Here is a 26,133-nt window from a genome sequence, read left to right as displayed (position 1 = left end):
CAGGAAGATCTCCACGTCTGAAAGGTTTATTACCCATGTTGTAGATAGATACTATATAGTTATCTCTATATATATGAACACTTTAACTATTTGAATGTTTGTTTTGTAATGTATCAAACAAAATAATCAATTTTTACAGTCACATTTTAAAAATATTAAAGGTCATAAAGCCAGCATAAAGGATACTCATAAATTATATAGCACCTCAATATGTAAACCACAAAAACTTTTAATGAAAACAATAATAATAAAAACAATATAAAACATAAAAATAAGTTGTGAAGCAAATTATATACATTTGTGCAACACCAGACAAATAGTATAAGATGAACAAGGACAAAATGGGAAATCGGGAAAAAGATTGGGGCTTAGACAGAAATCCATCAGATTGAACTATATTGTGCTTTACAAGTAGCCAAACAGATCACACATTAAGACATTTAAAATGAGTCAAGCAAAAAAGCTGACAGGCCAGGAAGACAATGTTTAGATACAGGACCATGGAGTGTATATAATGCTCTAGATGTTTGAGTGTGATACAGTTTGACTTCATAAACTTGTGTCTTTGAGCTTTGTGACTTCTTTTGTCAGTTTGACTTTCTGATGAATACCCCAACAATTTATGGTAATTATGTCTATTTAACGAAGTATATATGTTGCAGTAAATTATATGTAACAGGGCACATAGGATATACAAATGTATATGTAACAATTGTTAAGGATGTAATGGTACAATATGCAAAATATAGTATGCAACATATTTGTGCATATGTAATGGTGTACATCTGGAATCAGAGACCATGAATGAATGCCCACTATTTCTATACATAAATCACAAATAAAACACATGTCAAATATTCAATTACATATAACAGTTTGTTAGGTAACAGTGTCAGAGATGTTTTGTGTATGGATGTAACAATATATGTGAGGTATTTTTGTATATTTCCAGGGTTACAAATTTGGTTTTTAATACATTGCACCTAAAAGAAGCATTCAAAATCTATGCATATCTTCTGCCTTCAGTCACATACCGAGTACTAAAGTTACCACCACATGTCAATAACAGAATTTCTATAAATGGTATTACTGTATCAAAGATATGTAATGTCAAATTTTCTAAGATTTATGAACCTTATGGTATAATGTGTGATATATCAAATGTATGTGTTTGCAATATTATTCTTTCACCTTTAGTAACGAATAGGTAGACGCCCAGCATTTCCAAATGATCACTATGGCCCTCTTCAATCAAATCTGTCTAGTAGAAAAACTTGCTGATGCCCATTAGTGAACAATCATACAATACAGCTTGTATTTTTTTCAGAGCAGTAGGTAAATGAACGCTTCAACTGGTTCTTGTTAGAAAGTTTTAACCAAAGTAAAAGTAATATGTATGCCTAAATTATTCTACTATGCCAGTTAGTAATTATGTGGAAATGATGCCTTTTGTGCATCATCAGGATTATTTATCTGAATATCAGCCTATTTACTAGTCTCTAATATTCTATACCAGCTTGATCTGTCAATGGTAATGTACCTGAACCCAGGTATTTATGGACATTTTACATAGTTATAAACAACATTGCATATTAACTTTTTATCACTAACAGTTTATTACATTTAGCCATGTCTGTGAGGGATTGGGTTCAAGTAGGAGTGCATTCACATTGTTCTTACAGTGTTCATTTGGCATATAAGCAGGTATAGTTCCTGGCATATACATCAAACATATCCACAAGCCCCGATTCACCTGATAGACAGGCACTCTATTAGCCTCTGTCAGGCTAGTACACCTTTTTTCTTATGTATAATACATAGCCAACTACTTGATTCTACAGAGAGGCATCCAGTAAAAAGTGTATTGCGTGTTATGTCTTTTTTTTCTTTTAACAAAGGAGCTTAGGCCAAAGAATTGCATTGTGCTTACTAAGTACACCTCCTACATACACTATGAATGCACCCTAAAAACGGAGAAGAAAATGAGACCACAGTGCTTTGCAAAAAAGACACTCAAGTAGAGGATGAAGTGTTTGCTGACTTTAGCATATCAATCACAATGACTAAGGCGTAAAGTAACAAAAGCGGTCACATGGGACCATTAGACTTAATTACAGAACTGGACTTGCATATGCTTGGCTGTTGAATTTTCACACACAGATGGAGTTTCTGCTATGATGGAGAAGCTTGTGAGGTATTAAACAAAACAGTGGACATGCGGGGAAAGATGCTCCCACAAAATAGCAAAAGGGAAGAAAATAGGAGAAGTATGGAAAGACATACAGAATGCAACAAGTGATGAAGCACTTCCTCTATAGGGAAGCTTATCAAGTTGAGCTTAGAAAACAGCAAGAGCAAAAGAAACATGACACACTATGTGGAACAGATTTCTAGTAGACAAGATTCCAAGTCGAACTACACTTGGACATACATAAGAGACAGACCTGCAGCCAGAGTGAATGGCACATGATAGAATGAGCTACCAGTAAGGCTAAGAAAATGTACCTAAAAAACCATACTTTAAATGGAGTGTTCATGGGAATGTCAGCAGAGCACAAACACTAAGCTTGCATTTTTTTAAAATCAATTTTGGCTTTTCAGACCTAAAGTTTTATGTATAGCCTGAAAAATATGGTATGTCTTGAATATTAACTGTATGTAACATGTGGCAAGTGCTGGTTGATACCCTGATGTACATGCAGGTAAAATATAACAGATGGTGTTCATCACCAACATGTCCATCAAGGAGATGAGAATGGTATTAGTATGCACTAAAATACAATACAGCGTCACACTTCACTAGAGTTAGACTTGCATGTGAATATTAAAAGTGTGTATTTAGCTCCTATTTGTGATGAATTTAGGGAAAAATAATCATGGTTTTCCTGCTGAACTGAAAACTCCAACAGGAAAGTATTTGACGTGAGTCGGCCACTGAGAGGCCACCTGGAAAAACTTCACATCACTGAAAAGTCGTCCATCAACTGTGACTGAAAGACAAAAGGAATAAAGGCGATAAATGTAGTTATTGCAAAAACCCTTTTCATTATTATTTTTTTTCTTACCACTGGGGCACAGGTCAGCAGGAAGCACAATACTGATCCCCACATACTGATCATTGATTAAACGTTTTGAAATGTTAATAACTGCTTGAAAGTAATTTGCAGTGTTTCTAACATAAAAAAATTAATTTAGCATTATTGTTTGCTTCCATGTGTAATTAAAGACGTTGTCAGACTTAGTTTTTTTTAGATAGTTTTGGGCCTCCTGCTCATAACAATATTTTAGCAATATAATCACCTGATCTATGACATCACCGAGTCTTTTGGCCCAATGATGTACTGTAAACCAGTCATGTGGGCTTCTAATGTAGACGCCCGGCCTGTTTACAGGCGTCACTGATTAAATCCCATGTTGGGCCTCCTATTGGCTGCAGTGGTCACGTGGGTAAACAACCATGTTATTACTGCAGCCGAAGTAAACACACTGACTGGAGGACTCAAGCAGCATCGGGGGAAGCAGCGCAGTGGCGGAGAGGTGAGTATTGCTATTGCAATTTTTTTTATATAGAATTCATGCCTCCACTTCCATTAATGTACTTATTAATCAGAAACCCCTTTAATAAATACTGCCATACTGTCTGTCACCTTTCAATTAGTTTTTCAGAAAATTATACTACAACTGTCACTTTGCTATCAATACAACAGGCTAACAAAGTGCCAGTTTCACCATCAGTTTCTGAAATGCTAATAGCAATATGGCTGCACTTCGATTGCTTCGGAACAAAAAAAAAAAGAAAATTGCACAGTGGTCATTAACCCCTTAGTGACGAAGCCTGTTTGCGCCTTAGTGACGGAGCCAAATTTTGGAAATCTGACATGCGTCGTTCAACGTGGCATAACTCCGTAAAGGCTTTACATATCCCAGTGATTCTGACATTGTTTTTTCGCCACATGTTGTACTTCATTTAGATTGTAAAAAGAGACCGATATAATTTGTGTATATTTATTAAAAGTACTAATATTGGAAAAAATTTTAAAAAATTGTCATTTTTTCACATTTTCAACCGTAATATCTCAAATATGTCCAAACATACTGTACAAATTTTTGATAAGATATGTATTTCCATCTGTTTACTTTATTCTGAATGCACACTTGAAAAACTTTTGTGTTTTTTTTAACCATTTAGAGGACGTACAAATTTAACATTACTTTTCAGCATTTTGAGGAGCACTTTGTTTTCCTGCACCAAGGCAAGTTTGCAAAGGCTCATAAGTGTCAGAATAATAGATACACCCACAAATGACCCAATTTTAAAAACTACACTCCTTAGTGTATTCACTGAGGGGGGTCATAAGTATTTTGACCCCACCAGTTTTTTTCAGGAATTAGTTCAATTTAGGGGAGAAAAAATAAAATTTCATATTTTTGCAAATATGTCATTTTAAAGACATATTTTTTTTCCTATAAAGCCCATGAAAATGAGGATTTACACACCAAAATGGATACCCCCGTTTCTCCCGTATTCAGAGACATACCCATTGTGGCCCTAATCTCATGTCTGGATGCATAACGGGAGCCAAAATGAAAGGAGTAGTCGGTGTCTTTCAGAACATAAATTTTGCTTGAAGGCGTTTTAGGCCCCATAGCACTTTTGTAGAGCTCTTGAGTGGCCAAAACCAAAGAGAACCCCCACAAGTGACCCCATTTTGAAAACTAGACCCCTTAACGAATTTATCTAGGGGTGTACTGACCATTTTGACCCCACAGTTTTTGAATGAATTCAAGCCAAGCAAAAGGAAAAAATTGTGATTTTCGTTTTTTTGTCAATTCTGTCATTTTAAAAACAGCTTTTTTTGTACAGCACACGCATGAATGAAGCCGTTCACCCCAAAATGGATACCCCTGTTTCTCCCGTGTTCAGAGACATACCCATTGTGGCCCTAATCTCATGTCTGGATGCACAATGGGGCCCAAAACTAAAGGAGTAGTCGGTGGCTTTCAGAACAGATTTTCCTTGAAGGCGTTTTAGGCCCCATAGCACATTTGTAGAGCTCTTGAGCGGCCAAAATCAAAGAGAACCCCCACAAGTGACCCCATTTTGAAAACTAGACCCCTTAACGAATTTATCTAGGGGTGTACTGACCATTTTGTTCCCACAGTTTTTGAATGAATTGAAGCAAAGCAAAAGGAAAAAATTGTGATTTTCGTTTTTTTGGCAATTCTGTCGTTTTAAAAACTGCTTTTTTGGTACAGCACACACATGAATGAAGACTTGCACCCCAAAGTGGATACCCCTGTTTCTCCCGTGTTCAGAGACATACCCATTGTGGCCCTAATCTTTTGTCTGGATGCACAACGGGGCCCAAAATGAAAGGAGTAGTCGGTGGCTTTCAGAACAGAAATTTAGCATGAAGGTGATTTAGGCCCCATTGCCCACTTGTAGAGCCCTTGAGCGGCCAAAACGACAGAGAACCCCCACAAATGATCCCATTTTGAAAACTAGACCCCCTAACGAATTTATCTAGGGGTGTACTGTGTATTTTTACCCTACAATTTTTTAATAAATCTAAGCAAAGCAGTAGGAAAAAAATTACAATTTTCATTTTTTGGGCAGTTGTATCAATTTAAAAACTGTTTTTTTTGTACAGCACACATAGGAATGAAGACTTTCACCCCAAAATTGATACCCCTGTTTGTCCCGTGTTCAGAACCATACCCCTTGTGGCCCTAATCTACTTAAAGGACGCATGGCTAGGCCTATAATGGAAGGAGCACCCGTTGGATTTTAGGGTACAACAGAATAAATTCCAGGCCCCATTGCCCACTTATAGAGCTATCGAGCGTCCAAAACGATAAGGAACCCCCACAAATGACCCCATTTTAAAAACTAGACCCCTTAACGAATTCATCTAGGAGTGTACTGCGTATTTTGACCCACAGTATTTGAATAAATTTCAGTAAAGCAGAAGGAAAAAATTACGATTTTCATTTTTTTGGCAATTTTGTCAATTTAAAAACAGGTTTTTTTTGTACAGTGTACATAGGAATGAAGACCTTCACCCCAAAATGGATACCCCCGTTTGTCCCGTGTTCAAAAACATACCCATTGTGGCCCTAATCTACTTACAGGAAACATGGCAAGGCCTGTAATGGAGGGAACACCCGTTGGATTGCAGGGCACAACTGAATACATTCCAGGCCCCATTGCTCATTTGTACGGAATAAAAATTGACTCCCTAAAAATCCCCCCCCTCCGCGCCCTTTTCGGCGTTCCCCAAATCTTAGATAAAAGTAATAATGTGAACTGTGTGGTATTTCCAAAGACGGGCAATTATGGAGGCTGGTTGGGATGGGCACATAGGGCAATAAAATCGGGTATCCCCCCTCCTCTCATGCTTTTTGGGGGTCATTTTTTGACCTCAGTGGCGGGGATGGGGTGTAAAAAGTGGCGTTCCGTGAGTCTCCGTAAGCTTGACAAGGTGCGGCGGTCTCACACAGAAGGCGCTCAACAAGGTGCTCCTGGAACTGCATGAAGGCGAGTGTTCCCGGGGCTTCTTGTAAATTGCGTATTACAGGTAGCGGTCTGAATAACGCCGGACTTACGCAGCCGTAGGTGGATCCCGGCTGTGAGCCCGGCTGTGACCCTGCGTACGGCCGCGTAATGTACTGCGCATAACTGCGTACTTACACGGGCGGTCATGCGCAGTACATTTTTTTTTGTTGTTGTTGTTTGTATTTCCCGCACCGTCGCTTAGCGATGACGCGGGTACCCGCAGCCCGTATACAACGTAGTTGCGTATGGGCTGCGGGTATATCCGCGACCATGGAGCACAATGGGCTCTATGTTGCTGATATCCGCGGTAAAATAGAACATGCTGCGTTCTCTTTTCTGCAAGTGGATTACACAATTCCAACCCGCTAATGTGAGCGGAATCGTGTAATCCAATGCGATTGATCTGCGTATTACCGCTAATCAAACGCATGCGGAATCCGTAATTCCTATCCGGTCATGTGAGACCGGCCAAAGGTAGATCGCTACCTTTTTATCACGTGACCGGGGACCGCTCAACGAGGCCACCCGTCACTGCTCCAGGCTCTCGGTGACCGTTGGTCGCCGAGAGCAAGGAGATATTAAGTTTCCTGGGCTCCCCGAATCCTGCGCATGTGTGCGGTGTTTTGCCGGCGGTCGCATGCGCAGAATACGGGAAAGTTCACGGAAGAAAGTTGCGTCGGGGTGCAAATATGGAGGCCTCCGGTAAAAAGTTTTATCTCCTCTCACCGATCGCATCGGTGAGGGGAGATAAACCTTCCCCTTTTTTTAACTTTTACGTGATCGCCATTATTCTTTGGATAACGGCGAACACGTGATCAGGAACCGCTCACCGCGGCTCTCCATGAAATCTCCAGGCTCTCGGCTAAGTTTTGTAGCCAGGAGCAGGGAGATTTTAAAAAACCACGGCTTTTGCGCATGCGCCTGCCACATTGGCGAAGGGCGCGTGCGCAGAAGCTGGGGTGAGGTCCGCGGATAAATCCGCAGGCCTTAGGTATGCCATTTCATCCTCCCTCACGGATATGATCCGTGGGGGGAGATGAAACGCAAGGTTTTTTTAACTTTTTAAAACTTTTTTTTACTTTTTGCCCTTTTTTTTTTTTACCTTTTACCCCTTTTTTTATTTTATTTTTTTAAACTTTTTGCACTTTTTTTTTACTTTACATGATCACTGTCATCCATTGGATGACAGTGATCATGTCCCTGGTGACATCCCTCTGCTCTTGGCTACACATGGCAGCCAGGAGCAGAGCAATTTTGAATTTCCCGGGGCTCGAGCCCCTCTGTGCACGCGCCCGATGTCAATCATCGGGCGTGCATGCGCAGACGGGGATTTCGGGTCCCGGGACATCGGGACATCGCAGAGGACCGGGGGTGAGTATCTTCACCTCCCCTCATGGATCCGATCCATGAGGGGAGGTCAAACTATACTTTTGTTTTACTTTTTCAACTTTTTCGCGATCACCGCTATCGCAATGGATAGCGGTGATCGCGGGCCCGGGGACCGCTCACAGTGGTCCCCGGTAACACCTCCTGGTTTCCAGCTACCTCCGGGAGCCAGGAGATTTTAAATTTGCCAGGGACACCCGGGCTTCTGCGCGTGCGTGTGACGTCATCGCCTGGCGCGCATGCGCAGAAGGCCGCCGGCGGGTCCGGGAGGACCAGATCTTCGGGTGACACCGCCGACAAGCCGTGTGAGTATTTTCAGCTGCCGTGATGGATCCGATCCATCAGAGCAGCTGAATTACTACTTTTTTACACTGTTTTATTTACTTTTTTGCGATCGGCGCTATTCATTGCATAGCGCCGATCGCAATGCCGGGGGGACTGCCCGCATCCTGGGATGACAGCTCCATGCTGTCGGCTACCTGCGGGCACCGACAGCATGGAGCTGTCACGTCCTCAGGCCAGTGGGCATCAATCCAAAGAGGATGCATAAAACTACGTCCTCTAGGATTAAGGCCCACTTTCTGAGGACGTAGTTTCCCGATGGGGCGGTCGTTAAGGGGTTAAATACAACTAAGGAATTGCCTGTAAATGGAACACTTAAATAATGCTGTTAAAATATTTACCTCTGACACTACACATGTCGTCCTTTACACACACACACACACACACACACACGACTCCCTTCCATTTATATACATAGTGCACTATCTTACCTCGGAGCATTGTCTGCTGCTGTCGAGCAGAACAAATGAGTCTGGTAATTCCTTCTATTGTTTGACTTTTGGCATCAGTTTCTTTTTCCTTTGGTTTCTTACTTAGGAAAATTGTTGGCACTAAAATAAAAAAGCTAAGTAAATATACACAACGCATTTCCAAAATCAAACCTCCAATTAACAAGCACCTCTTCAACATCACAAAAAATGTATAAATGCACTACAAATTGCCCAACAGATACATATTCTAAAGATATACAAGCCAAAGATAATAGTTTCAGCCCAGATAAAGGGAGAAGGGAGGAGGAACAAGGATCTGCTGAAGCCGACTGTTACGTGTGCTGCTGAGACATGTTGTACTATTGTGATTCCAGCAGCACAGCACTCTCAGGGTTAATGATTGAGTTGGCTGGGTGTGGTACTTTCTGCTAGCCAATCCCCTGGATCTGTGCTCCCATATAAACCCAGCTCCTGGTCAGTCTCTGCATGGCCCCTCAGGTAAGTAGTCATGAATGCTTGTCTGGTGAGGTTTGCAGTGTGACTTGGTTCATGTCCGTTTGTACGTTTAAATTCTGTCAGTTTTGTGTTAGTTTGCTGTGTGTCCTGCAATCTGTGTCCTGTCCTGTTGCAGCATGAGGTGTGAATGCTGTCCGGTTCTGCTGGACTCCTGGTTAGTGTAGGGACTAGCAGTATAACCAGGAGCTGTGAAGTGGCCTGCTAGCTTTCAACATCTTGTACAGCATGTCAACTAATACCTGGTATTTATATTCAGCTTCCAATCTGTTACTAGTGGTTGCATGTTGTATGTGGTGTATTCTGGGTCTGTCATGTGGCATGTGAATGCATCCTGTTCTGGTGCGTGGCTCCTAGGATCAGCTAGGGCCCAGATCCGAAGACCGCTGGGCTGCCCTTATTGGGGCAATGTCCCCGCTTAGGTAGGGCCATGTCTACCTCCCGTTAGCCAGGGCCAGTTGCATGTATCCCGTGTGTGTCCCCTTTGGTCACGATCGTGTGGGTCCCGTGCTTTGCCTGCCCACACAATCCTAACACCGGCAAAGACAAACACGTGACTACAGCATGGAAGACATTATACAGCAGTGCTGAGTAGTTTAGATGGGAATCTAGGACATGGCTAAGATAAAACACTTATTGGTTGTAACTATGTCTGAGTGAGCTTGCTTTTTTCTCCTTCCAGCAGCTACTCTCCATAGACTTCTATAGGCTGCAGCTGTTATTTGGTTTAGCTGTACATGGCTTTTACCAGTACATTCAAACAGAAAGATCATTGCAGGTGGTGAAAGTAGGAGGAGAGGAGTTTAAAAAGTAGAGAAACATACATTTATTTCCCTAAAAGTATTATATGAAAAAAAGTTTAAACGTTTAGGCACTCTTTAACCCCTTAAGGACATGGCCTATTTTGAGCTTAAGGACGCAACGACTTTCGGCGGATTTTAATCTTCATTTTTCAAAAGCCATAACTTTTTTACTTTTGTGTCGACGCGGCCGTATAAGGGCTTGTTTTTTGCGTGGCAAACTGTAGTTTTTGATGGTGTAATTTTTGGGTACATAGACTATATTGTAAAACTTTTATTATTTTTTTTTTATGATAACAGGGAGAGAAAACGCATCAATTCTGCCATAGCATTTATTTATTTTTTTATACAGCGTTAATCATGCAGCATAAATCATACAATAAATTTCTTTTGCGGGCCAGTACGATTACAACAATACCAAAATTCTTATATTTTTTTTAGGCAGTAGACAATAGGTAAGAACCCCCCCCCCCCCCCCCCACCCCGTGCTCAAGTAACCGGATAGGTGAAATGAGAAGGCAAAAGGAACTTACTTAGCAGGGGTGTCAGTGGAATTGACACCCCCTGGATATCCTGGTCGGCTCGTAGAAATAAAATCTTGTCCAAGTTGCGACTTGGTCAAGATTTTATTTCTATGAGCCGACCAGGATATCCAGGGGTGTCAATTCCACTGACACCCCTGCTAAGTAAGTTCCTTTTGCCTTCTCATTTCCCCTATCCGGTTACTGGAGCACGGGGGGGGGGGGGGGGGGGGGTTCTTACCTATTGTCTACTGCCTTTTGCTGCCTCTGGTATACATTCTACCTAGAGTCACCCTGCGATGCTCTCCCCCATTGGGATGTCTTTTTGATCAGTGATCAGGACTTCTTGACGACATCACAGCTTCCACCGTGGATAATTATTGCTTTCCAGGATCATTAGACGCACCGTGACCTTTCACAGGGTCCGGTACGACTGGGGTGAGTCCAATTGGATTTCCCTTTTTTCCCTACTATGCAATTTCCTCCACCTTATATTGGAGCGCTAATCTCATCTCTTTACTTATATTTTTTTTTAGGTTTTTCCACTTTTCTGCAATAAAACCCCTTTTTTCGGAAATCTTCTTTTTTCTATATTGCTGCATTCAAAGTCCTGTAACTTTTTTATTTTTCTACGTACGGAGCTCTGTGAGGACTTATTTTTTGCGAGACGGGCTGTAGTTTTTATTGGTTACATTTTGGGGAATATATGGCTTTTTTGATCACTTTTATTGCATTTTTGGGAGGCAAAATGCTAAAAATTTGCATTTTGCCTCTGTTTTTTAGCGGGTTTTAACGCTTTTTTTCTGTACAAAATAAAAAGCGTGTTCAACTTTTTTACATTTTTTTTTTGTACATTTCTATTAGCTTTTTTTTTACACCATCTATGTCCCTCTGAGGGACTGGCAGGACTTCTTATACAGCGATCTTAGGCACTGGCAACACAGGACACCAGTATCTGGCGTCCTGTTGCCATGGCAACAGCCGGGCTCTCTGTGATTATACCGCGAGAGCCCGGCAACTTCACAGAGGGAGCGCGCTATATAGATCGCGGCATGGGAAGGGGTTAACAGTGGGGGGCACATCTCCGATGCACCCTCGCTGCTGCAGCGGGAGGCCGGCTATGACGGACAGCCGGTTCCTGCTGTGGGATAGTGCGAGATCAGTCATGATCTCGCGCTATTCCTATGACGTAATGGTACGTCATTTTGCGAGAAGTACCCTGCTCCCATGACGTACCCTTACATCATGGGGAGGGAATGGGTTAAATCCAAATGATACTGAATCTACGTTCCCTTCCTACATCAGAGACAGTGACAGTAAGCTTTCCTAGATACATACTGAACTGTAGGTCCTAGCTATTTGCCTCACACAGATCTGTACAACCAGTTTTGATTTTATGGGGTACAATCATACAATCACAACTTTGAAAAATCATACAGTAATGCATGAAACTAGTGACTGAGTAGATAAAAATGTTATTTAAATAGGATGAAACCTACCCTTCTTGTTTCGTGACTCAGTTGTTACCACACTTAGGCTCATACTACCAGTTGGTGTATCTGGTCCTGGCAAACGTGACACAACCACAGAACGGAAGATACTACGTAGAGTGTTCTTCCCTCCTCCTTCTCTCTCTTTTCTCCGGTCACACGTTAGCCAATAATCAACCTGCAATCCTAAAGCATCTGAAGTGGTCCTACATAAAGCAGAGCATCAGTCAGGTTAGGCTGGTTTTGTATTAGAAAGTACCTTGAACTGTAAAACAAAAAGCTATACAAAGAGTTACGGACATGAAACTAATACAATTGAGCAAATCTAATAACATACACAAAAACTGATGAACATGTATAAAAAATTGGCTTAAGTTAGGCTTAAAATACAGTGAAACCTTTGCGATGACCACCAAAAACAGCAATCACAAATGGTCTCTAAAAGGGGGTAGTCCTCTCCAAGAGGTAGTCCTTTTGAAGAGGTTTCACTGTACTTTTTCACACACTGTATTTCAGTATATCCAGGTACAAATGTAAAGTAAAAGAACATTTCTTCCAACCCTGTGTTTGCTTGGAGACTAGCACTTAAAGAAGGAGAAGATGGAGGTGTTGCTGAACCATCACGGAGGATCCCAGCTGATGACGGTGGAGAAGTAGAAGGGAATCCGATACCAAGAGAAATAGAGTCCTCTGCATCTGTGGGAAAACCAAACACTACCACTTAGGGAAGTTGAGAAGGACAATTTAGATTTCAGAACAGGGAATGGGGATATTTGTTAGGATTGAAGGGTTGGTACAGATGAGGGAATTTTTCTTCCTCACATACCAGTATTAGGGGGGGACGTCTCCACCAGTCCGACTTTCACCACCTACAGGGGGACATGAGGGCCAGTGAGAGGAAGGATACCCCAGAGGATAGAAGAACAGTGAGGCACAAGGAGAAAAGGAAAAAGCTTCAATATGTGAAGGTTTTTTTTAACACAGGGAGAAATTGATGGAAACTGGAGAAATTCATTCAAAAGTTTAAATAAGATGATTAATTCTAAATCTTTAAAGGGAATGTATAATTGAAAACTGAGGTTTTATTAAAAATAGATTTTTATTATAAATATATGTTCTTCGGGTAAGATTTCGACTGCGGGAATTCTCGCAGCGGCATGCGACCCGTGCCCCTGCAGTGACTCGCAGCTCACCTACTCCGGCATCTTCTTTCTGCTCTGCGATGTGCCAGCTGGCTCACAGCCGCACATGCGCAGAACAGAGCTTGTGCGTCAGCGGTGACGCAGTCCACTTGTCAGATTTGTTGTCTAGACTAAGAAAGGAGCATTAGAGGTCGAGGATATAAAGGAAACCTGTTGAAAGATTTATACTGCCCGAATTACAGGCAGCATGAAATACTGACAGGCTCCCTCATTACAAACAGCCATATTTTACTCTGAAATGCTGTGGAGCTCAGCTTGAGTAACAGGTCTTTCCCTATACACAAATTGGGAGAGACCTGTCAATCTAGCCATATATATCTCAAAGTATGGTAAAAAGGTAAAATGAAAAGAGTATTTACTTTCAGCCACTTACCCCAATGAATGGTATAAACTTCTGATATGAATCATCCTCCTGACTGAGAAAGGAGAAAGTCTTATGTAATTGACAGTACCACATTATGACTAGGTCACAATATCTACAAGTATTTAACACATTAGACATATCAGAAAAGCCAACAAGTCCTTTTAAATGGAACACTAAAAGTAGAAAAATTGAGATTAGCCATTTCCTTCTTATCACTTACAATCATTTAGTTGTAATGTAATGTGGGGTGGGGTGGGGAATTGTTACTCCACATTTGTAACTTTACATGCAGTGGATTACCAAACTTTCCTGAAATCAAATGGACACAGATGTTACAGAGACTATATAGTTTCTTAAATAAAATGTAGCTGTCCCACAGCCCTTGACTTTGTAGTTGGTTTTATTAACTCATACAATCCATACTAAGCCAATGAAACACTTTATATTAAATTCTAAGTTTTCTTTTTCTAAATGTTTAAATATTAATTTTTAACATGTTTTAAGTTCTGATTGGTGCACTGGCCATGTTCAGCGACCACTGTGGCCACTACATAGACATTTCAGAGTGGTCAAATGTTATGATAGTGAATGGAATTTTTTTTTTTTGTAAATCAAATTTTATTGCATTTTAATTATAACAGTTGCAGTTATTGAGATGGGTTACAATCTGCGTCTTAAGTGCAGTCTTAACAGCTTTAACATAGTCTTCGCACATTGGGAGGTTCCGTCAGAGGCCCATGAAAATTGGCTTGAGGGAGGTTAAGATGATAGTCCTCCCTACAGCGAAGACCGCTCTGAACCTCCCCGGCAACAAGCAAGGGGGTTCTGTTATGGCGTATAAGATGAAAGACTCTCCCCATCTCGCCATTAACGGGGCTTGTGAATGGAATTTTTAAAGATCCTGGTCACATGATGCGGCCAAGAGCTGCAGGATTTCTGGAGATTGCTGGAGTTTTTAGTTTTATACTTTTAATGTATGCCATGTATGTGTCTGCCCCCCTTAGACTTTAATTGAGAAAACAATCTATCAGAAAGCCATAAGTACATATATAAAAAAGAATCACAATCATTGTCCTTTCCACAGAAGCAGTTCTAGTAAACATGGCAGTGATTGTGCTGACAATATTAATTGCTGTATTTTTGTCTTTCGGTAGTAGGGAGACTTAAGTTTTCAAGCATTAACAACTATAGATTTTTGTAAAACAAAGGGGTTTCAATAATACATTTCTGGGAAGTTTTACATATGTAATCACATTTATATGCTATGAATATTAGATGTTAGTGTGAATAAATTATTAAATGACAAGATCAAGTAATGGAAGAAGCTGACAGTGTGAAATTTCAGTCAAGTCTTGCAACACCACTGTAGTTGTATACTGTTCTGGTACTCCTTGTATACATGTGGACATTTTCTGCAGCAGGGAGGAAGTAGAGGGCTGCAAGTTCAAATCTCCTTCTACTCTATCCAATATTAAAATGAATCAAAATGTGCAGCCCACATGACTAAAGCTAATAAGCAGCATAAAACCAGCATAACATTAGTTCATTCTGGAGTGGAAACTATAAATCACAACACAAGTTGCATATCCTAAGAGGTGTTTAAGTGGATTAGTTTAGTGGATTATTTTAAACGGCTGTTGCTTTATTGGCTTTTCATAGCCAACATGGGGAAACCCGGAGCTCAGTTCCAACAACCTGTTGGACAGAACGGAGAGCTTCAGCAGAGCGCTGTTTCAATAGCCCTCATTGAAGTGAATGGGAGCTACAGAAACAACATAGCACAGGGGAGTTGCAGAAGCATTGTAATGCGCTGTACTATGTGGTTTCTGTAGCTACTAGAGATGAGCGAGCACGCTGTGTTATGTAATCCATATTCTAAGGCCCCAAAAGACTCTTAAAACGACAAATATTTATTGCAGCATATTCTGACTACTCACAGATTATGTTTGCAGGTTAACATGGCTTCTGCGATTGGTAGTTGCTGGGAGTTGCTGGCTCCGTTCACATATTGCATGATACGCCCGATGATGTCAAACGATGGTTCTTTGTGAATAACAAAAAGTGAAACACATGAACACATTGAACAAATGAATTAAGTTATTTATATTTCAATCTAAGGACTAACTGCAAACACAGAATAATGCTGGTGCAGTTTCCATAGCACCCATAGAATTGTTTTAAAAGACTTGCACATATTTGCGGTCATCTCTTCATTTGATCAGCTTAGAACTACTATCGGTAACATTAAATGGGACAACATCCTCAAAAATAACAGTACAGAGGATAAATGGGAAAAGTTTAAAAGGCTCCTAATCTCCTCATGCGAGCAGTTCATTCCCTTTAAAAATAAAAGAATCTCAACTAAAAGGTAACCAATGTGGCTCGACAAGACGGTAAGAGGGGCTATAAACGAAAAAAAGAAAGCGTTCAAACTACTAAAGCAAGAAAGTAGCGAAGAAGTGCTAAAATCGTACGGAGAAAAAAACAAAATATGCAAAGATAGGATCAAAATTGCCAAGGAGGAGGCAGAAAGACTGATCGCCAAAGAGAGCAAAAACAACCCGAAACTATTTTTTAACTATATTAACAGCAAAAGGATATGCAGGGAGAGCACTGGCCCTTTAACAGATAATGCAGGGGAAATCATTAAAGATGATGGAGGGAAGGCAAATCTATTAAATAGTTTCTTTTCAAGCGTATTCACAAACGAAAAGGAAATGCCACACGAGATGCAGGGGAATAAAATGAACCCCTCACAAAATATGTCATACTTAACGCAAGAGGAAGTGCGGAACCGATTAAAGAAGATTAAAATCGATAAATCGCCAGGCCCAGATGGAATACACCCAAGGATACTAAGGGAACTAAGTGATGAGATAGCTAGGCCGCTATATCTAATATTTCTAGACACTATCAAGACCGGCGTACCATTGGATTGGCGCATTGCCAACGTGGTTCCAATTTACAAAAAGGGGACCAAAAGTGAGCCTGGTAACTACAGGCCAGTAAGTCTCACTTCAGTAACGGAAAAAAATTTCGAGGGGATTCTGAGAGACCCCATCGATGAGTACCTCAAGGAGAACAAGGGAATAACTCCTCACCAGCATGGGTTCATGAACGGTCGCTCATGTCAGACAAATCTAATCAGTTTCTACGATGAAGTAAGCTCTAGGCTGGACCTGGAAGAATCTATTGATCTCGTATATCTGGACTTCTCTAAAGCATTTGACACCGTACCTCATAATAGGCTAATATACAAAATGAGACAGCTCAGATTGGGTGAAAACGTGTGTAATTGGGTAAAGAATTGGCTCAATGACAGAAAGCAGAGGGTGGTAATAAATGGTTCATATTCTGATTGGGCCACAGTCACTAGTGGGGTGCCACAGGGTTCAGTATTAGGCCCCATTCTGTTCAATATAATTATCAACGACCTAATAGAGGGGCTGCACAGCAAAATATCAATATTTGCAGATGACACAAAATTATACAATATAATTAATGCAACGGAGGACAATGTGCGGCTACAAACGGACCTGGATAAGCTGGGGGCTTGGGCAGAAAAATGGCAAATTAAGTTCAATGTTGATAAATGTAAGGTTATGCACATGGGCAGCAAAAACGGATATTACCAATATACACTTAATGGGGTACTGCTAGGGAAAAGTGATATGGAAAAAGACCTGGGGGTACTGGTGAATTGTAGACTAAACTGGAGTAACCAATGCCAGTCAGCTGCCGCAAAGGCAAACAAAGTCTTGGGGTGCATTAAAAGAGGTATAGGGGCGAAGGACGAGAACATTATCCTTCCATTATATAAGGCACTAGTCAGGCCCCACATGGAATACTGCGCACAGTTCTTGTCACCGGTGCTCAGGAAAGATGTTACAGTAATGGAGGGGGCTCAAAGAAGAGCGACTTAACTAATACATGGAATGACGGGACTAGAATACCCAAAGAGGCTATCCAAATTGGGATTATTTACTCTAGAAAAAAGAAGGCTAAGGAGCGACCAAATAACTATGTATAAATACATAAGGGGACAATACAAGGATCTCTCCCAGGATCTGTTTATACCCAGGACTACGACGGTAACAAGAGGGCATCCGCTACGTTTAGAGGAAAGCAGGTTTCATCACCAACATAGAAAAGGGTTCTTTACTGTAAGAGCAGTTAGACTGTGGAACTCTCTGCCTGAGGAAGTGGTGATGGCAAAATCCATAGAAGAGTTTAAAAGGGAACTTGATGTCTTTCTGGAGAGGAAGGATATTATAGGTTATAAATCTTAGGTTAATTGTTAATCCGGGTATACAGGCAGGTAGGAACTATTAGGAACAGTCTGATTGCCATTAGGGAGTCGGGAAGGAATTTTTTCCGCAAAAGGGCTAATTGGCTTCTGCTCTTGGGTTTTTTGCCTTCCTCTGGATCAACAACATAGAAGGATAAACAGGCTGGACTAGATGGACAATGTCTTCATTCGGCCTTACGAACTATGTTACTATGTATTTATCCTAGATCTTGACATGGTGGCAAGTGACCATGTAACCAGAAAGGAAGTGGTTCCGGGAACCTATGTTTTGGAGGTAGGTGCAGGTTTCAGAGGCAAGTATGTCATAAAAGTCTACTATTGGAAATTCCTCTTTAAAGTAGTCAAATAAAAACCCTAAGGCCTCATGTCCACGGGGAAAATCAGGCCCGCTACGGATTCTCCATGGAGAATCTGTAGCGGGTCCCTCCTGCCCCGCGGACATGAGCGCTGAAAATAAGATTAAACTTACCCGCAGCGGACCGGGCAGATCTTCTCCTCTTCGCGGCCAGATCTTTTTTCTTGGGCCGGCGGATGTGCTCGGCATGTCGGCGGCGTACCGCGAGCATGTGCCGGGCACATCCGCCGGGCCGAAGAAAGAAGATCCGGCCACGAAGAAGAGAAGACCGCTGCGGGTAAGTTATTATTATTTTAGTCTCCCACGGATCCGGACGGCTTCCATAGGCTTCAATAGAAGCCTACGGGAGCCGTCCCCGCGGGAGACCCGCACGAAAATGGAGCATGTCCATTTTTTTTCATGCTCCATATTTTTTTTTATTCACTTTTATTGACCATCCGCGGGTATTTATCTACCCGCGGGTGGTCAATGCATCCCTATGGGGTGCGGATCCGCGTGCGGGTGAAGAGTTAAAATCCGCTGCGGATTTTAATTCTTCTTTTCCCCGTGGACATGAGGCCTAAAACCACTCTTCAAATACACTCACTGTCAAAAATAAAATCAAGTAGCTAGAAGGATTTTTTGGAATCGAATGAAACTTTATGACTGATTGTGACATTGATACAAGTAAGTGATTACAATATCAGAGCAAAATGATTATTTTGTTGCGGAAAACTGAACATTTGAATCATGGTCTAACCCCTTGCTCAGTGCAGGATTCACTAAATCATCCCAGACAAATATTTGTCCAGCCTTTGTTTTAATACTTCCATTGAAGGAGAACTCACCACCTCTTGTGGTAACCTGTTCCACTCATTGATCACCCTCACTGTCAGAAAGTTTTTTCTAATATTTAATTTGTGTCTCCTCCCTTTCAGTTTCATCCCATTGCTTCTAGTCTTTTCTTGTGCAAATGAGAATAGGGCTGATCCATCTGCAGTGTGATAACCTTTCAGATATTTGTAGACAGCTATTAAGTCTCCTCTCAGCCTTCTTTTTTGCAAGCTAAACAGTCCTTTAACTGTTCCTTTAAGAACATGATTTGCAGACTGCTCAGCATCTTCGTAACTCTTCTCTGAACTTGCTGCAGTTTGTCTATGTCTTTTTGTAAGTGGGGTGCGCCACTAAAGACAACCCAGTTTCCACTCTGTAGCTGTCCAGTTTTGTCATTCACAACACCACTGCAAATGGAGGTGACAGTTGGTTTCGTGTCAAAGGAAGTACATGTAGGTACTATTGTACGTTGTCACCACCGGAAGCTAGGTGTTTGACAGGGCTTGCATGGAGGAACGCCCCTAGCTCCCGATTGGCTGAATTCATCCCCTGCCATACAATCCGGCGGGAACCGCAAAAAATGTTCTCCAGCCTCCTCTCCAGGCCGCACTAATAATGTGGGCTCCCGTTTCCTCGATGCATGCTGCAGCCGGGAGCACTGTCACTGGGGTCCCCCGGCTGCTCTCCCCGCCATACTCTACTCAACAGCGGTCTGAAGCAGGCGCAGAAGACCTGTGCGGCGCGAGCACGCCGGAGCGGCCCCATTCAACAGAACAGAAGAGCAGACTGCGCAAGCGCGTCTAATCAAGGGAGAAGGCGGCTTCGGTCGGTGCCATGGAGACGGGGATGCCAACACCGGAGGGGGTAAGTGTATAACTTCTGTATGGCCAATATTTAATGCACGATGTATATTACAAAGTGCATTAATATGGCCATACAGAAGTGCTTAACCCCGCTTGCTTTCGCGGGACAACCCCTTTAAGGTACAATAGTACCGTACATGTAATGGGCTTCTCACATTCCAATACGGTCAACCCTCTCAAAATCTGTTAACTGGGCGAAATATTTTTGATTGCATTGTAGAGGCATATCTAATGTTCATAAGCTTTAAAAAAGTAGAAAGAGAAGTCCACTACACACAAGTAGCCTCTGATAGCTTTTTTTTATAGGTCAAGAGTGGAATCACTTTAAAGGGGTTCTGACATAAAAAAAAAAATTTGTACTCACCTTGCCTGGCCTGATCGCCAGGCATGTCCCCTCCAGCCGGCATCTTCTTCTGTGCCTTTAAAGCAGAGCAGGAGCGGTCAAAAAGACCGCTTCCTGCTCTGGTCCGTCCGTCAGGCACTTCCGAGGTGAACGGACAGACCGCACAGTGCTTGCTGTGGGCGGCCCGTCCGTCCTGCTGAACTCCGGAGTGCTGCGCATGCGCAGTGGAGACGCAGCCCGTCCTGACTCCTGTCAGAGGGCACCTCTCCACTGCGCATGCGCGCGATCCCGGAGCGGCGCGGCTTGTGCAGACAGAAGAGTAGGAACAGCGCCTGCTGGGAGATGACCCCTCCGATGTCAACAACAACAGAAGAACAGGCAAGTGTTATCTTTTTATGCTTTAGCAGCCATTAAACCATGGGTTCCCTGGGTCCATTAGGCACACCAGGGAACAATGGCTGCTAAAGCATAAAAACATTATTCATGTCAGAACCCCTTTAAGGGTCTCAGGTGCCTAGACCCTTCATCTAATCATACCACTACTCTAATCAATTGCGTATCTGCCTGAAATGTAACTGCATGCAGAGTTTTGCAACTCCTTCTAGGTGCTTTTTTTTTTTTTAAACAAAGAGTGTAACTTAAAGGGGTTGTCACGCGAAACAAAGTGGGGGGTATACACTTCTGTATGGCCATATTAATGCACTTTGTAATGTACATTGTGCATTAATTATGAGCCATACAGAAGTTATCAGAAGTTATTCACTTACCTGTTCCGTTGCTGGCGTCCTCGTCTCCATGGTGCCGTCTAATTTTCAGCGTCTAATCGCCGGATTAGACGCGCTTGCGCAGTCCGGTCTTCTTCTTTTCTGAATGGGGCCGCTCGTGCCGGAGAGCGGCTCCTTGTAGCTCCGCCCCGTCACATGCCGATTCCAGCCAATCAGGAGGCTGGAATCGGCAATGGACCGCACAGAAGCCCTGCGGTCCACCGAGGGTGAAGATCCCGGCGGCCATCTTCACCAGGTAAGTAAGAAGTCACCGGAGCGCGGGGATTCAGGTAAGCACTGCCCGGTTTTCTTTTTTAACCCCTGCATCGGGTTTGTCTCGTGCTGAACGGGGGGGCTATTGAAAAAAAAAAAAAAGCCGTTTCGGCACGGGACAACCCCTTTAATTATGCTTCGGCACACTGTGGACAATAGCATTATACCTAAATATTGGTGGTAAGCAATATGCAAAGACTGGGAGGAATAAAGGAATTAGCACATATGCTTTTCAGTACTATGGTCCCCTTGGTGCTCAAAGCAACAAACAAGGTTACTACTTTATACACATTACTTGCCAGTTGTCTTCATCATCACCCAGTATACCCAGGTCCTATACAAAAATTTGTATAAAACTATGAGAAAATTCTAAATGTCTTATGTTTTGATTTTGTGAAGATTATGTATCTTTTTTACTATGTGTTACATATCCATAAAATTGCAATAAAAGACAGCTAAAAACACTCACACAGAGGTGACATTTTGGTAGGCTGTAAGGCCTCCTTCCCACGAGCGTGACGGGCTCCGCAGCGTAATATTCCGCTGTGAAGCCCGTCACGGCGCCCCCCAGAGCCCCTATACTTACCTGCGGGAGATAGCGTGAAATCGCTTCCCCGCCCACCACCGCCGCGTCACCGCTCGTCACCGCTCGTCACCGCCCACCGCTCTCGCGTCACCAGCCGTGTCACGTGACGCGGCCGGACCGCGTCATTTGGCGTCATATGACGCTCGGCGGTGGGCGGGAAAGCGTTTTTTCACGCTATCTCCCGCTGGTTACAGCGGGAGATAGCGTGAATGGACGGCTTCCATTGACTGCAATGGAAGCCGTCAGTGCGTACAGCCCGTCCTCACCCGCAGAAAATAGAGCATGCTGCGGGTGAGGACGGGAGAAATCGCGGTGCGTAATTCCGCGGTGGAATTACGCATCGTGAGCATGGAGCTATTAGGTTCAATAGAACCTAATAGCTGCGTGCAACGCAGCGGATTTTCGCCGCGAATTACGCGGCGGAAATCCGTTCGTGGGAAGGAGGCCTAAAATGAAAAGCATTTCGGGCATATAGATTACTATGCTGACATCTTGTAGTCAATATGGAAACTGCAAATATTTCAGGACTAATGTTTAGCTACTACTTTAAAGGGGTTGTCTGAGAAACCAAAAAAAAATTGTGAAAAAATCCAGTGTATTCAGTAGGATAAAACAGTTCTTTAGACTAACTGCTCTTTTTGTCTAAAGGACCATCATTTGTGAATGAAAATGGATACTAAACGCAGGGACTGTCCTGCTAGGGTGGGTAGTGTCAGGTCAGAGAGATATCTAAGCTCTCCTTTTTCCACTGTCTATTAACCCCTGTGAAAGAGAACAAACTATAGTAGTATATGTGGTTATCACTGCTCAGATAGGATCTTAGCTGTGAGAGCAGAACTGAGCTTTTATCTCATATGTGAAGGGGCAGAGAGCACTGAGGAGGCTGGCTGCTGTGGGGGAGGTATCTACTAAAATATAGTGTAGGAAAAGCAGCAGCGTTGGTATACTAATGTGGTTTGTCCTTTTTTACAGGGGTTAATAGTCCAGGGAATCATTATTGACAGTCAGAGAAGCAAGGAGCTTAGATAAGTTCAGTTATCTGTCCTGATTCGACCCATCCAAGCAGAATAGGGTCTGTGTTTAGCAGTCATTTTCATTCCTTAATGATGGTCCCTGGACAAAACTAGCATTTAGAAATACCTAAATGTATTCAGGTATCTATTTATCCTACCGCATACACATTTTTAATCTAACCCCCTGACGATTAGGAAGAGCTCTGTTCAATCCGTAGAAAAAAGCAATCACAGTTTTGGCCAAACAGAGCTCGTTCTACTTCAAACAGCTGCAGCTCCATTTTTTCCAGCGCTACCGATATGTCTTTGTTGTCATTTGAAAGCCAAGATCTTCGCTTTAAAGTTACAGCAAAGCATTTCAGTGGCACTGATAGGAATGGAGTTACAGCCACTGGAAGTTGGGTTGGAAATACTGAATTTACAGCTGTCATGTCTTTGTAAAGAGCAGAGAGAATGAATGAGGGACAAGCAGGCTGAAGATAACTATCTGTCATTCTTCTGCTTGTCCCTCCCCTGTTCCAGGGAATGGGTAACAAGAGTTTTCTTCATGTTGTACGCCCCCTTATCAATCAGAGAACACATTTGCTCACTAACTGTCACATGTGGGGGTCCTTTTTCCATAGAAAGGGTAGAAAAAAAGTGCACTTGCTCTTCTAATCAATCCTCTATGCTGTTTAACTCCGCAGATGCTGTGGCATTTAAATGCTTTTACACAAACATTTTTTTAAAGTCTTCTTCACCTTGCACACTGCTTTACATACTGAGAAAAATAAAAGCATAAAAAACTGCATGTAATTCAGATTGCCACATAATAACAACCCATACTATAAATGCTTAAATTATTTATCCAGCACGGTAAAATCTGTTTAAAAAAAATAAAATAAAATACAAAAAGCCAAAATAGTTGTTTTCTGTTCATCTCACTTCCCTAAAACATAAATAAAAAAATAACCAAAAAGTAGTATAAAGCCTCACAATTGTAATAAAAAGCAAAAGTCATTCTGCAAAATACAAGCTCTCATACAGCTCAATGTAAAAATAAAATTGCTGTGGTCATCATGGAATATGTTGACACAAATGTCTTTTTGTAAGAAGAAAAGTGTTAATGCTGTGCAAAAGCAATAAAACATAATAAAATCTCTAGAAATTTGGTGTTGTCATAATCGTTATGACTAGAGATGAGCGAATGTACTCGATCGAGCACCGCGATTTTCGAGTACTTTCGTACTCGGGTGAAAAGATTCGCCCCCCGAATCTTTTCACCCGAGTACGGAAGTACTCGAAAATCGCGGCGCTCGGGCGAAAAAGGGGCGTGGCCGAGTAGGTTCGCTCATCTCTAGTTATGACCCATAGAATAAAGTTAACATAATATTTATATCACATGGTGAGCGCCGTAAAAATAAATCCCAAAAATCGATGGTCAAATCCCTTTTTTTCCTTTGCCACCAGCAAAAAACTAATAAAATGATATTCAATACATTATATGCAGCCAAAACTGGTTTGTATGAAACCTAGAATTCATCCAACAAATTACAAGGTCTTATACAGCTACATTGACGAAAAAATAAAAGTACCATCTGCTGGAGCAAAATAGGAAAACAATTTACTGGTTCTTAAGACAAAAATTAGTTATATCTCTAAGAGGTTAAAATGCCCTTAAGATTACGGAGTTCTGCAACAAATATATTTTCAGAATACAAATTCAAAATTTACAATAAAAACGTGACATTTTCTGGAAGGTTTTTCCAATTTTAAGGTATTCTGTTAGGGGGTTAAAAATCCACCAACTTACCGACAGATGGAACCTCAGATTTACTGAACAACTCTCTCCAGGAAGAATCAAAGAACAAAGATGCATAACGAGAATCCAAAGAAGATACATATTTGCATACAGGATGAGACCCTGCAGGAAAATAATAAATGTAAAACACAAAAAAAGATAAAATACTATCCACCAAAAAGAAGGCTTATGAAATCACTGACATATGATCATACTGAATGTGATATTCTCATATGCGATGGTCCATATGAAATCAATTCACGCACCTAGAGGAACTAACAGGAAGCGCAGGTACCCCAACCAGTCAGGGGTTCGTCCTGCTAGGTTTGTAACATATGCTCCAAGCAGAAAACTGAGAAAGGTGTGTCCTCCCACACACACAGCTTTTAAAGGGCGTGGTGGTCCTGGTGCCATATGACAGCTGAAAAACAAATAACACAATGTTGTGAAATATAAAATATCTTGTTTAGTTCTAACACAACATCTTCATAAATCTATTTAAAGAAAATAAAGTATTACTAGGAGACATGAAATACTCTAAGACCTTGGTTAAATTTATATGCAAGTAATAAAGCCTAAGGCCGGCTGCACACGGCCGTGACGGGCTACGCTGCGGAATTCCGCGGCGGAGCCCGTCACAGCGCCCCCCCAGAGACCCCCAAACTTACCTGCGGATCCAGCGTCCTCGCTCCCGCATGATGCTTCGGCGTGACGCTGCAGCGTCATGTGGCACGCGGCCACGTCACATGACACGCCCACCGCGTCACATGACGCGGACAGCCGCGGGAAACACAATGCGCGCTTTCCATAGTGCTGCTATGGAAAGCACAGCCACCCAGTCCACGAGCTAAGAATCATAGCGATTCTCCACTGTCAGCCTATCTGTCACATAGGCTAACCACGGAGATCCGTCTGCTGGCCCCTGCTCCTGGGTGGCAGCTCCCGAGGCGGAGATTTGCCGCAGGATACCGCAACGCCCGTGGACAAGCAACCTAAAGGTGCTTACACGTGGTACAGAATTGTCCGCAGGGAACAGCGACTTCGGATTTTGTCAATTAGTGCAATATTCTGCCTTTTTTAGCAGACTTTAATTGCCGAATTACATCTCCTGTAGATTAGAAATCCGCAAAAACTATCCCGCAAGATGTCCTTGATTCCGTAGCAGAAAGCTTTTCCACTGTGGAACTTAATCTTGCAGTTTTGAAGTAAAGATGCACAAACTTTAATGAATGCGGAATTCAAGCCCCATAGTGATAATACTGTGACGCAGAAATGTCTGGTCAGACTAATTCCTTCCTGTGTAAAAGCATACTTAACCCCTTAACGACCAGCCCAATGCCTTTTTACGTCCTGCCCATGTGGGCTTTATTCTCTGAGGAGGTAAAAACATACAGAGAATAAAGCCCCGTGGGCTATGGACGTGACAGCT

At 42.3% G+C, this 26,133-nt stretch overlaps 1 protein-coding gene across 4 annotated transcripts in view; it reads right to left on the bottom strand.

Moving 5' to 3' along the window:
- Positions 1-213: 213 nt before the first annotated feature.
- The window catches only part of PACS1 (phosphofurin acidic cluster sorting protein 1), a 141,887-nt gene continuing 115,967 nt past the window's right edge, over positions 214-26,133 (bottom strand). For all 4 annotated transcript variants that reach the window (XM_066582469.1, XM_066582470.1, XM_066582472.1 and 1 more), the window contains 9 exons: positions 24,971-25,125; positions 24,717-24,827; positions 15,543-15,648; positions 13,615-13,657; positions 12,866-12,908; positions 12,600-12,735; positions 12,049-12,245; positions 8,716-8,835; positions 214-2,990 (listed from right to left, as the gene is read on the bottom strand). In XM_066582469.1, coding sequence (XP_066438566.1) covers positions 2,875-2,990; positions 8,716-8,835; positions 12,049-12,245; positions 12,600-12,735; positions 12,866-12,908; positions 13,615-13,657; positions 15,543-15,648; positions 24,717-24,827; positions 24,971-25,125 — 1,027 coding nt within the window. In that variant the 3' untranslated portion in view covers positions 214-2,874. The remainder of the gene's footprint in view (positions 2,991-8,715; positions 8,836-12,048; positions 12,246-12,599; positions 12,736-12,865; positions 12,909-13,614; positions 13,658-15,542; positions 15,649-24,716; positions 24,828-24,970; positions 25,126-26,133) is intronic.

This window comes from Eleutherodactylus coqui, chromosome 11 (assembly GCF_035609145.1).
Source record: "Eleutherodactylus coqui strain aEleCoq1 chromosome 11, aEleCoq1.hap1, whole genome shotgun sequence".
Taxonomy (NCBI): domain Eukaryota; kingdom Metazoa; phylum Chordata; class Amphibia; order Anura; family Eleutherodactylidae; genus Eleutherodactylus; species Eleutherodactylus coqui.
The sequence above is the reverse complement of the archived record's forward strand: the minus strand, read 5'-3'. Positions and strand labels throughout refer to the sequence as shown.